Source organism: Cnephaeus nilssonii (genome assembly GCF_951640355.1).
Source record: "Cnephaeus nilssonii genome assembly, chromosome: 19".
Taxonomy (NCBI): Eukaryota; Metazoa; Chordata; class Mammalia; order Chiroptera; family Vespertilionidae; genus Cnephaeus; species Cnephaeus nilssonii.
The window spans coordinates 28,512,150-28,525,001 of NC_137090.1; the positions used below are offsets into that span (position 1 = coordinate 28,512,150).

Below are 12,852 nucleotides of genomic sequence, written 5' to 3' on the forward strand. Positions count from 1 at the left end.
TATCTGTAACCACTTAAATGTCCAGGTGAGAGGGGGAGGAGCCTAGTTAGCAATGGAAGAAGAATCCAGCAGCAAAGGAGTTATGCTGAGCCATGTCCCCCTATGAAATAAATCTGAAATCATCCAGGGCCGAACACCTGCAGCAGTGGATATTTTAAACATGCTCATTAAAAATGGCTCAAAATGGGATCTATTACAGTTGAGAAAAAGGAAGGAGACAGTAAATCAGCATTGGTGAGGAAAAGAGCAAGGGGAAGATATGAGTTCTTATTTAAAATATACGCATATGCTTTATAACCCCAAAGTAGAGATTGCTGTATTGAAGTGGAAGGCTTCATTTGTAGGACTGAGTTCACTGAAGATGTGTTTTATGCCAGTATTCATTTTCCCAACTTTCATTTGCTTTCCTTTAGCCAAAAGTTGGGGAGTTAGTTTATTGCTTGAAAGCTACAATAGATTGCCTTAGCTGTCTCTTCTCAAAAATATTCCTGGCTTGAAATGATGACTTACAAAGCACTAGTTGGATCCTAGGAAAAATGCTATTTTATTGGCACACATGTTGAAGAGAATAGTTTTTAAAACATTCAATTAGTTCTGCCTTTGAGATAGAATTTAAACAAACCCAAAGCAGTAGGATTAAATTCATGTAAAAATCTAACTGTTGCTCAGGAACCAATTCTTTTCCCACTTAAACTACTCCAAGGATAATCACGCTGACTCTTGGCTGTATTCCAGCCAAAGCAGATACGTGCTTTTAATTCATAAATCAGACCATAGTACTTCCTTGCCTAAAACTCTCAGTCCTCTCTAGCACATCAGAGTAAAATGCAAACCACTAAATATGGTCTGCAGAGCCCTGAACATCTGTCCTTGGCTTACCTGGCCAACCTCATCTCATCTCACTTTTCTTCTCATGTGATTCATCACATTCACGTTAACTGGCTTCTTCTCAGTTCCTTGGAACATTTTAAGCTCTTCTCTGCCAAGAACTGCTCCTCAATTCTGCCTTAGACATCTCTTCCCCTGGCGCTATTCAGGAGAAACTCCTCTCCGTCCTTCCAGGGTGTACCATATGTCACTTCCAGACAAATTATCCTCAACCATTCTTCCTGGGTTATGTCCCCCTCCATGTTTTATTCTGTAATTCATTACCATCTTAATTGTCTCTACAGCATGCTTACCGAAAAGTCCTAATTACATAGATATACATATGTAAACTTGGAGATAAACAATATCTCTCATATTCCCCACTAGACTGCAAGATCCAGGAGAGCAGGAATCATATGTGCTTCATTCATTACTGACTATCCAGAACTATCAGGCCCATAGTAGATCCTCAGTCAATATTTGCCAAAGTGAATTGTCAGTGTCAAGCCAAATGCCTGGCCCATCATATGCTGTCAGTAAACAATTTTTCATTGAGTTTATTTTGTTCCCATAGAATTTAGCAAATTCACATAAGCTGCATAAATTGATTTCAAGTGCTGAACTCCCTGTCCACAACAGCATGCTCTCTGCAAATCTTGCTGAGATGACAAATGACAATTCAGGACAAATGAATAAGGAGGATGCCTATAAGCCTACACTGACTTTGGAACATCTTCTCAGGGTGAACATATCATTGAGGCAAATTTTAACTCTCAGTATCAGACTTCGTTCTTCTGGTCCCTTGCTCTCCTGACCTATTTCTTGTTTTGGTGAGAACTTTTTTTTTTGTCTTTGTCTGGGGGTAACCACAATGTGTTAATAAAACTGAGCTCCTTTGTTTGGTTTTAAACAAGCAGCTGATAGGTTTTGCTTTGGGTTTTCCAAGGCTTCTGTTTGAAGCAGCTGAAATCACAGTCACTGAGCCTCTTTCACAGTTCACTGGACCCAGCGCCAGGAGACCATGTGGGATTTACAGTGACAACACTGTCGTGGGGAAATGTTTTGGCATGAGAACGCATAGCTGTGATTCTGCCATTAAGTCCCATTGTTTAGGCTCAGTGAAAATTAATTTGCAAAAACATCCAGGTCTGTTGTATGTTCTGGTGTATATGTAAATTAGGAGATTGTGTGAAAAGGATGCCAGGGCTGAACCCTTTCAAACATTTTCAGACCAGGTGTCCATTAATTAGAGTGATTCTCACTCAATTTTACTGTATATTTACATGTTTTTGCTCAATGGTAAGCTGTATCAGTCAAGATAGAAATAGACACAGCATTAGCTGATAAGCCGCAATATCACGTTGCTTTAAAAAATGACAAGGTTTAAAATTTTGATTTATTGGAACAGTCATGGAAACTAAGAGAAAATTAATTCAACACTCATTGTCTAAAGGTGGAAATAGAAGCAGTGCCATAGCATTCTGTAAATGGCACATGCGGTCCCAGAGGAGACGTGGGGTGTTTATAACCTGAAGGATCAATCATGATCATGTGGAGGAGAGGTTAAGTATCAGAACCCTGGGGATAACCGGGAGTTCTGCACAAATCCAAAGGGTTTGTTTCTTTTTTAAAAAAATTAATTTATGAGAGAGAGAGAAATAGAGAGAGAGAGGGAGAGAGAGAGGGAGAGGGAGAGGGAGAGGGAGAGGGAGAGGGAGAGGGAGAGGGAGAGGGAGAGGGAGAGGGAGAGGGAGAGGGAGAGGGAGGGAGAAAGAAACACTCAGAGAGAGGGAGACATCGATTTATTGTTCCACTGATTTATGCATTTATTGGTTGATTCTTGTATGTCCCTGACTGAGGACTCGATCCTCTGCCTTGATGGCCTCAATTTCAAGTATTCATTTAGATCAGATGATCTCTGAGGTGGCATCTATTTCTGAAAAACGATTAATTTATGGCATATTTAAAACCAGCAATCCAATGGCAAATGAGCTTAGATAACCCCTTCAGGAATGGAATAATACGGACACAGCTGAGCAGGGGCGAGTGTTTCTCGGTTGTTCCTGAATTGGCCGAGCAGGTGTTTAGAACGAGAGACACAGGCCTTGCTAGTGGAGTGGGGATATAAAACCTGGAAACTGCTTGTCACAGAATCATGCCCAATGAAAGCCCAGGCAGATGTTCGCATAAAGTTTTTGCGGTTTGTGTTTTCATGGGGGTGTTTGGGGGGGGGGGTGAAGTTTATTAGTGAGGCACAGCAGTATATGCCTACCCGCATTACCATGTAACAGTCTCGCAATCCATTTATAGGGTTGGGATTATTTTTGCTAATGATTTTCATGGGTGTAGATGAAAGGCAATGTGCACCCAACTGTAACTTCGTTTATCATGCAGCTGCCTTCCAGGGAAGGCCCCCCAGACATCATAGGTGGCCAGCTTGCCAAAGAGAGTATTGTCTCGCAGACTTTTAAAGATAGAGCAGTTGTATTAGTTTCCTGTTCTGGCTATATCAATTTAGTGGTTTAACACAACATATATTTCTCATCTTACAACTTAGAGGTGAGACATCAGAAATGTGCCTTGTGGGGTTAAAATCAGTGTCAGCCGGCCAGAATCCTTCTGGAAGCCCTACGGGAAGAATTTAGTTGCTTTGCCCATTGCAGGTTCTAGAGGCCACCTGCATTCTTTGGCTCGTGTCCCCTTCATCCATCTTCAAATCCAGCACCTTCTGTCCTCCTCTTTACCCTTAAATACTTTCTGTCGATCTCCAACTTCCTTCACCTTTCTTTAAAAAAAAAAAGGCCCTTGTGATGATATTGGACCAACCCAAATAATCCAGAATAATCTATTTATCTCAAAATCCCTAATGTCATCCTTTCTGCAAAGTACCTTTTACTACTAAGGTAACCTTCACAGGTTCTGGAGTTAGGATGTGGGCAACTTTGAAGGGGGGGGGGGCTGTAGAGAGCCATGAGTTATCTAAAGTCATGACTTATCCAAGGCCTAAGAGACCCATGACTCAGCTAAAGTCACACAGCCCATTTGTGGCAGTGCCATGACTGGATTATCCCCTGGCATCCTCACACTTGCCATCTTTATGAGCATCCCTGACAATCAGGGATCAAAGCATGCCCTGATGGATGCTCTATTTTCATAATAAACTTGAAATGATTGAGGGATATGTGTAGAATTAAGTCAATGATTTTAATAGAGCAGCTATCTTAGAGAAGACAGACTTTTATATATTTTCTGAAATAAAATTTTAATGCAGAAATTTTCTTAATCTTTATAAATTTTCCAGGGTATGGTACCTTCTAAAGATGTTACGTGACTTCTTAAGATGTTAAGTGACTTGCAGTGATAACAGAGCTTAAGCAATGATGAGAAATGAGAATGCCAAGGAAACACGTTTGTGTTCTCTTTGCTCCTCCTTCCACTCCTTGTTCTCTCCTTCTGGCCACTTCTGCCATTTTGAAAATCAGTTGTGACTGAAAATCCAATTCAAAATCTTTACACTAAAGGGACTGTAGCCACCAGAGGCTTATTGGAATGGGTTTAACCAAATCAGGTGTTTGCCATATTTCACAATGAAGCCCAGAGTTTGGCATAGAAACATTCTCCTAAGAATCCGGGGGATTGGTTTTGAATTTTTCTCCCCCTTCTGCCCAACAGTTGCTTTTAACAACTAAAAGGGTCATAGAATTTTGGATTTAGATGAGATTCAACATGCCATCTAGCACAATTCTTTTTGTGAATTATGGGTCTCTTATATAGTATCTTTAGCAAGTGTTTGCCAGCCTCCTCTCTTGCCTTGGTTTTCTCCATCCATGACATGGGCAGGAAAGATAGCTGCTGTAAATGAAAGGCCTTATTCCTTTTAAGTTCCTGAGAGGGACAGGTACATTTGAGAGGGTTGTGATTTGACTGTTGGGCTCATCTTCTGGAGGAATCACTCCCTGGCTCCATTTCCACAGCTGTAGGGTTTGGTGCCCCTCTTATCCTATCTAATAAAGAGGGAATATGCTAATTGACCATCACTCCATCACAAAGATGGCTGCACCCACAGCTGAGGCCAAGTTCCCATAAGGAGCCTTAACAAGCAATCAGCAGGGACCTCTCTCACCCTCGTGGGGCTTGACAGGGGACCTCAGGCCGTGCCCCCCACCCAGCAGGGCTTGACAGGATACCTGAGCCCATGCCCCCTGCCCGGCGAGGCTTGACGAGGGACCTCAAGGTGTGCTTCCCGTCCTGCTACTGGGCTAGGGGACCTCAGGCTGCTCCCCCCCGCCCCAGCGCCAGGCTGGGGGACCTCAGGCCACACACCCCCACCTAGTGGGGCTTGACAGGGGACCTCAGACCGCACCCCCTGCCTGACAGGGCTTGATGGGGGACCTCAGGCCATGCCCCCCACCCCAGCACTGGGCCAGGGGACCTGAGGCTGTATCCCCCTGCCTGGCTGGACTTGACAGGGGACCTCAGGCCATGCCCCCCACCCAGTGGGGCTTGACAGGGGACCTCAGGCCATGCCCCCCACCCAGCGGGGCTTGACAGGGGACCTCAGGCCATGCCCCCCACCCAGTGGGGCTTGACAGGGGAACTCAGGCCGCACCCCCTGCCCAGCGGGACTTGACAGGGGACCTCAAGATGCACCCCCCTGCCGGTGGGGCTTGATGGGGGACCTGAGGCTGTGCCCCCCCCCCCGCCTGTCAGGCTTGATGGAGGACCTCAGGCCATGCCCCCCACCCAGCGGGGCTTGATGGGGGACCTCAAGGCATGCCCCCCGCCCTGGTCTGGGCTGGGGGTCCTCAGGCCACGCCCCCCATCCTGGCACCGGGCCAGGGAACCTGAGGCTATGCCCCCTGCCCAGTGGGGCTTGACAAGGGTGGGACTGGCTGGGTCTGGATCTAGCCCAATGGTGGGGGGGGAGGCCGGGTCTGGGTCTCACGTGATTTTGAGGCGCATGTGGGTGGGCGGGGACTTGACTCTGGGTCCCGTGGTGCACCCCAGACTCTGACAGGAGGAAGGTTTTCATATACATTTTACTAATTTTCTTTTATCTCTGACACTTCTATTATAGAGAAAGGGCAAATAGCAATATTAAATTATTTCCTCTAATTAATCCCCTTTTAATGTGCACAAATTTTGTGCACCAGGCCACTAGTAGAGTCTCATAAAACACTCCACTTAGCATCACACTCTCCCCACAGTGTGGGCATTGTTATTGAGTGTATCTGCCCTCCTCACAATTTGGCATAACCCAGGGCTAGGCACACGATGCTAGTTCACTAGACTGCTGATGGATGCTGTGGATGGTTGAGTGAATGATAGTTAATATAATCTCAGGGACATATGGGGAACATATGGATCCAGGGCCTCAATGGAGATCCTGAGAGGGGCTGGAAAAGTCTGTGGATATAGTCTTTGATGTACACTGACATAAAATTAGTAGGTTGGCTTACCCCTGCTCTGTTTAACTTTCTTAAACAAAATAAAGTAGGACTGGAAGTTTCCATTGAAGTTCATTTTAATAGATGTTTTAATGTGACATGGAAGACAAGTAGACATTTTCCCTTTGGAGATTAGCACTCAGCACTCAGTGTCATTTTTTTCTGCCTATTCAAGGAATCAACTCGTCAGCTGCTGATACATTAGGTTAATGGCACAGTGCGGGACTAAACAAAGTCAAGTTGCCAAGCTCCTGTCTGGCATTGACTGAGGGTCATAAAAAGCATTCATTCCCTCAGTTTGATCTTGACAACTCCAAGAATATCACCTTGTATATATCAAATGCCATGTTCTGCTATATAGGATAAGGTCGATGTTCACATTATTCCTGCCAAATGGGAAAGCAGAGCATCAACTCGGGATTTGCTAAATATTTGATGAGCCTCAGAGATGTTGCAAGTATGATGTGGTTGGACTATGCCACCTTCCTCCTGAGGCATTAATGCCAACTATACCTACCAGAGAGTCCATAGGATGAATGGGTCTGCAATAAGAAAATCTGACCTTAAAGATCATGAAAGTAGGACTTAGAGAAATTGACTAAAATTCAGAAAAATACACCCAAGGATCTCTGTGGATGACTCTTTGATTTTACCACTTTAGTACCATAGCTCTTTCTATGTTGTTTCCCCAACCTTCCACCCAGCCTGATTCTACAACTTCTTTTTGTTTCCAGTTCCTTCTTTCTGGGGATTGGTGAACTCAGCTTGGAATCTTTGCTCCGTGGGGAAACGGCAGTCGCCAGTCAACATAGAGACCAGCCACATGATCTTCGACCCCTTTCTGACGCCGCTTCGCATCAACACTGGGGGCAGGAAGGTAAGCAGCCATGTGGCTTCCATTGTGACGTTGAGGAGGGGCATGGGGTGATACGGATTCTGAAAGCCAGTCCTCCAAGGCTGGATCTCTGCAATGAGTTTGTCTTCTCACCTAGACCTCAGGCCTACCGCCAGCACATCTAATTATGTCTAAACTGTGTGTTTTTCCTCCCTAGCTAGTGAAGCCCTCGTGTTTCTAATTACTTTGTAACCCCTGGAGGTTGTCTGAGGTTCTAGCCCTTGGTACCCCATGAAGGTCAGAACACAGAGTTGCCTCTTCTGTATATCATGCTGGGAAAATCCTTTTTCCCAGAAACCTCTGTACTGGAGCTTCTTTTAACCTGAACAAGGTGAAAATAAATTTTTTCACAAAAGTAAAATCAGACATTTATCATTTTAAAAAACAAAACAAAAATCACCCTAGATGATTTATAAGAAAATCAATAATTCATCTTCCTCGAAGCATCTTGCTGGCTAAGAATCCTAGCTCCTGCACAGAAATGCTGAACTGTGCTGTGTGTGTCTCACTCTGACACCCCTCTCCTTCTCCCTCCTCCCCCTATGATGGGCTCTTCCTTAATTTGTGAAAGGACATGTAGTTATGCCCATGGGGTCTTCTCAGTGCTGGAATGTAGCATTTCTCTTGCTGATTCATTTCTACTTGGCAACCTTTTACTGTTGAGTAGATTGTTGAAGGTGGAAACACACATCCATAGAGAAAATTGTGCCTGAAGGTCATTTAGCTGTTGGGAACTCAAGAGGAATGAGAGATCATTTGTGAGCAAGACATTGATTGGGCTTACAATTATGGACAACTTTTGTTACTGCGGGCGGCTGGTTCTCCAGGGCGTGGGCTCCTTGGGCTCTGCTCTCTTCTCCACTTATGCAGAGTATTCACCTTACTTACCACAGACTTTGTAAGTAATTTTTTCCCTTATGATATTGGAATTTTTTTTCTATCGCATAACTGTCACTAAAAAAAAAAGAAAGAAAATCTAATGACTAATCAAAGTGTTGTTAGTATCCTTGACTTCAGTCACAAGGCAAGTTATAACAGACCTTGCATGTGGCTAAGACTATTTAGCCATGTAGTATTAGTGTGCTGTTTTAAATATAACTTGGGAAGCATTTCTGTAGCAGGGTTCTATGCAGTTGGAATAGTTTATTGTTCTGGTTTCATAGAAAACTAACCTAGCCTAATTGTTATTCCATGTTCAGTTTTATTTATGCAAACCCTGAAAGGAACTTGTTGTGGGTTCTATATTCATCTCTCTCTAAAAAGGGGACTCATTCAAGTCAAGTCATGAGGATGGATAAGGTCACTGACCAGTACTTAAGAAAGACAAGTTGCCGTGTTAACTAAACCTCAATTATCTTTCTTTCTTAGAGAGGGTGATGGAGGGAATAGCTGTATTCCAGGCAATGGGAAAAGCCCAAAGTAGAATGAGGGTTGGTAACTGATGTCCAGAAATTATCTGAAAGATGACCAGCAAGGCTGAAGGACAGAGACCAGAGAGGAGGTAGTGGGGACTTGTCGATGGAGGAAGAAGGCAGAGGCCAGATACTGGGGCTGTGCTAAGGAACTGGGTCTTTTTCCTAAGAGTTATGGCAAGCATTTAAAGTGTTTTTGCATAAAGGGTACATTGAGAGTGGGATGGAAAGGTGGAAAGCTAACACAAATAATGGGGATATAATCTTCAATAGACCATCTTAGAGGGAAATGTTGTAAAACCTGAAAAAAAAAAAAATCTCATTTCAAGATAGCTTCCCCCTAAAATTCATTGGGAAAGAAGGGACTGAGAGAGAGCCTGGTGGTAAAAATCACTCTTATGTTTTGTTCTGGTGTGTGTGTTTTTTTGTTGTTGTTGTTGACAAGTGATTTTTTAAAAATTCTCAATTCCGTAAAGTGTACCTGATCCAAGTCAATTTTCAAATGCATTGGAGTTTGGAATTTTGGAAACATTTACTTTTGACGATGTAAATATTTATATCTGGCATGATTTGTGTTGTCAGCTGTTTGAAGAGCTGAGAGCTGTCTGATGGGTCCCTTTGCATTTGTGAATGGTAGAAAAAAACACACACACAAGGTTAGGAGAAGGAAAAAGCTGGTAAATGAAAATGCCTAAACCCGATAGACAATAGCGAAAACGTGCTGGAGAGCGGTCTAAAAGGTGATTTTTAATGAGTTGAAGATTTATTTTGGAAGTGAGAATTCAAAGCCCTGCTCTGAATTTAGTTTTGCTGTGAAGAAATGTGTATCCAACTCAAAAGGCTTAAAAACCTTCCTGTGAGACTGGGAGGCTTCATGGACTTGAGCAATTTGAAGTCTGAGATCAGGTGGGTATCAGCATGTTAAATGCATCCCAGTCATTATGTGTTTTATGTCGCATCTTTATGCGTGAGCATTATTCCTGCTCGTGTTTAAATGTTGCTTACTTACAGACCCATGAAGCAGCTCCGCCGCGGTCCCTGCCCTGGATTACTGACTTTGTTTTAACGTGTTTGGCCTGGCATAGGCTCGGATGATGAACTGAGGGCTTTTCTTAGCGAGGGGCGAAATTCAACCTGAACACAAGAATACAAAGAATAATAAAAGTCACATGGGCATTAAAACATGCTGTGTCTTGAGTATAATAGAGGGTATTCATTTTATTTGAGTGGTGAGATTTTGTTTACTTTATGTTCAATGGTAGGTTGTAAGCTTCTGTTTGTTTGTTTTTTTCATAAAGGATAATATTTTTTATCCAGTTCCTACCTGATACATAGAACTTTTAAAGATAAAATCTTAAGTTCCTTGTTCATAGATCTTTTAGGATCTAGAACTTGGCCTATAGTCTTACTTGCCTTCTTTCCCCCTGTCTTAGCTTAAGAGCTCCTCGAAATAAATGTGCTTTTATATTTTCCATAGAGGCCCGGTGTTAGGGGGTCCCTTAGCCCAGCCTGCCCCCTCTCACAGTCCAGGAGCCCTCAGGGGATGTCCTACTGACGGCTTAGGGAGGCGACTGGGCTGATCGGGGGAAGGTGCCGTCCCCATCACCCCGCTGCTGCTGCTGCCACTGCCGGCCATGGCAGGTGCGAGGCCCGGGCCTCACCACCACTGTGGCTTTGTCCAGATGGACATCCAGAAGACGCCTGCCCTAATTAGCATATTACCCTTTTATTAGTATAGATTTTATATCCCTGGAGTTATCTGTGATCATACTGGTTGATTTGAGTTGAACCAAGATTACCCTTAATTACAAGGAAAGGGTTTTGTGGAATTAGTCAAAAGTTGCATTGGCTAAAGCGGGAAAAATATAGCAAAGCCCCATGGTGAGAAAAGTAAGCTCATTATCAACAGAATCTGTCACTAGAAACCAGTATCCTACACTAGAAACTTTTCTAAAGCATGGCTGAAATACTAAGTTGGAAAAAATAAGACATGTGAATTAGTTTGTGGCTTAAAATTTTACCACTTCTCTATTTTTAAGTTTTCCCATGAACCTGACAGCAAAATTTAGTTGACCACAATAAAACGTTTGCAATTCATGAGTATATTCTGAAGCCTTTTCTGAGTGAGATTTAATGTTATATTAGGGGAGAAAGCATAGAGATACAAAAGTAAATGGCAATAATCCATTTAAATAACTGTTTGAGAGAATAGTAGAATAGATACTAAGGAAGCAGTGAAATGATTAATTAGAAGATCGATCAATTTGGCATTAATTTTAAGAAGTTGGGTTGGTTGAACCAGGCTTTACAGAGGTACTAGAATATGGGCTCCCAGGGAAAAGTAGGTAGAATGAAATTACGTTGGCAGGCGGGACTTTGAATGTTAGATGTTCTGGCTCTACCTGTGTGATGAAAGCAAATAGTAGAGATAGCATTTTTGCCATCTAAATATGTGGCTGTGGTGCTGGTTTTTCTTGGGTAACCGATCTGAAACATTCACAGATAAGTATTCTTACCATTTGGAACCTATTAGCGGTCTTGAAGTACCATGCATGTGCCCATTTACACTGAAGCAGATGCAAATGGTCCATAAAACTCCATGTGTATTTGTAGGACAGAGTAGATCTTTAAGAGTCTTTCAGGATCTGCTGCTCTCCAAGCCCAGGGTTAGAGCCTGAGATGGAAAGTCTGTGCAAATGACTTGCTGAGGAAGTGTGACCAAAGGTAGGCCTGGAAGTAATGGGGGAAGCAGGCCAGGGGTGCTGTTCAGCTAAGATATGGGTTCAAGTGGGATCCACCTGGAGCCTGATGCCACAGGGAGTTCTTGAGCATAAGTGGCAGCTGCAGTCAGGCCCCACCCACCCCTAGAATCTAGGGAGGCCGCCTACGAGGGATATACCCTCCCTGGCATTCCCAGGCAAGGCACCTCTTATGCTTTGGGGTCCTGGAGAATTCTCTCACGCTGGCTTTCAAGAGCCCATTTATGAATCTCTTCCTGAAACTCGGTGTTTATTAGGTTGGTAACTTGAAATTCACCTTGGAATGAGTGTTTACACCAGTGAAATCTGTTCATTAGGGCTTTTTTTTTCTTCCTGGAAAGTTGGTTGATAAGCACTTACCGCCACAGTTCTTACAGGTCAAGGGCAGTTCCCAGGAGGAGAGTGAGTTGATTGTAGCCAACACTCATAGCAGCTGGGAGGCCCAACGTCCACTAGCCCAGAAGAGGGAGTCCCGGTGGAACCCTCGAAGGATCTATTACACCTGGTGTTGAAAAGGAAGTTTCACAAATATTCATATGGACCATGGTTTGGTCTCCTGAAGTGTCATTGGGACTGAACTATGCCCTATATTCTGCCCTCCGCAAGCCCAGTTTCCACTAACTGGGGAGGAGGGGAAGCACAGAAGTGAGTATATGGGACTCGGACTTTCCTTACCGTCACCCTAATTCCTCTTTAATACAGCTCCTTGACATGCTTGCCTCTGGTAAGCCTGAATTCCTCCTAATCACATATTTGCAAAGGCAAGGCTGGTGTATGGGTACAGATAATGCCTTGATAGTCACAAAGCACATTTTCAACTTCTCCAGCTTAAGTCACCACTACCCCAGGACCAGGGGTGCCCTTGTCTCTTTCCCAACTCCAGCCCCTCCACCAGCCTCTTGTCAATGATACTGCTTCCAGCAGCATAGCTTACAACACTGTAAACACATACTATCAACATGTTTGAGAATCTAAAGGGAGAAAATGGGGAGGAGCTTTTAGGCTTGTCCAAGTAAGTGATCCTTCTTCAACCCATTGCCTTTTAATGATTCTCTTTGCAGTTTCTGGATCCAAAAGGTAAGAATCAGGGGAGAGAAAAAAAAATCTAAATAGGAATGAGGAAATAGCCTGTGTGCCAGGCAGTCTTGAGTCCATGCTATTCAATCAATTCTAAGTATTACTAGCATTTTTCTCAAGAGTGTAATATACGGCAACTGCCAAGCTTTCCTTTTGCGATTACAAAAAGGACAGATACTGGAGTGAGCCATATTTCAGCTCTGCAGGGATATAAAAAATGAACTGCCGAAAACGGCCCAGGAGGAATGAATAGCAATAAGACATCAATGTCATCTGTATACTGATTTGTGATGAATTTCCAAAAGGCTTAATGGTATGATGCTATGATATATAAGGGCTTCCTGAAAGTTAATAACTGTGAGTTATCCACTTGGAAGAATGTAATGGGAAGAAGT

General features: G+C 43.6%; 1 protein-coding gene across 5 annotated transcripts in view; it reads left to right on the forward strand.

Moving 5' to 3' along the window:
• CA10 (carbonic anhydrase 10) overlaps window positions 1-12,852 on the forward strand; it is a 387,612-nt gene that overhangs the window by 147,138 nt on the left and 227,622 nt on the right. For all 5 annotated transcript variants that reach the window (XM_079799226.1, XM_079799227.1, XM_079799229.1 and 2 more), the window contains one exon: window positions 7,049-7,191. In XM_079799226.1, the coding sequence (XP_079655352.1) occupies window positions 7,049-7,191 (143 nt within the window). The remainder of the gene's footprint in view (window positions 1-7,048; window positions 7,192-12,852) is intronic.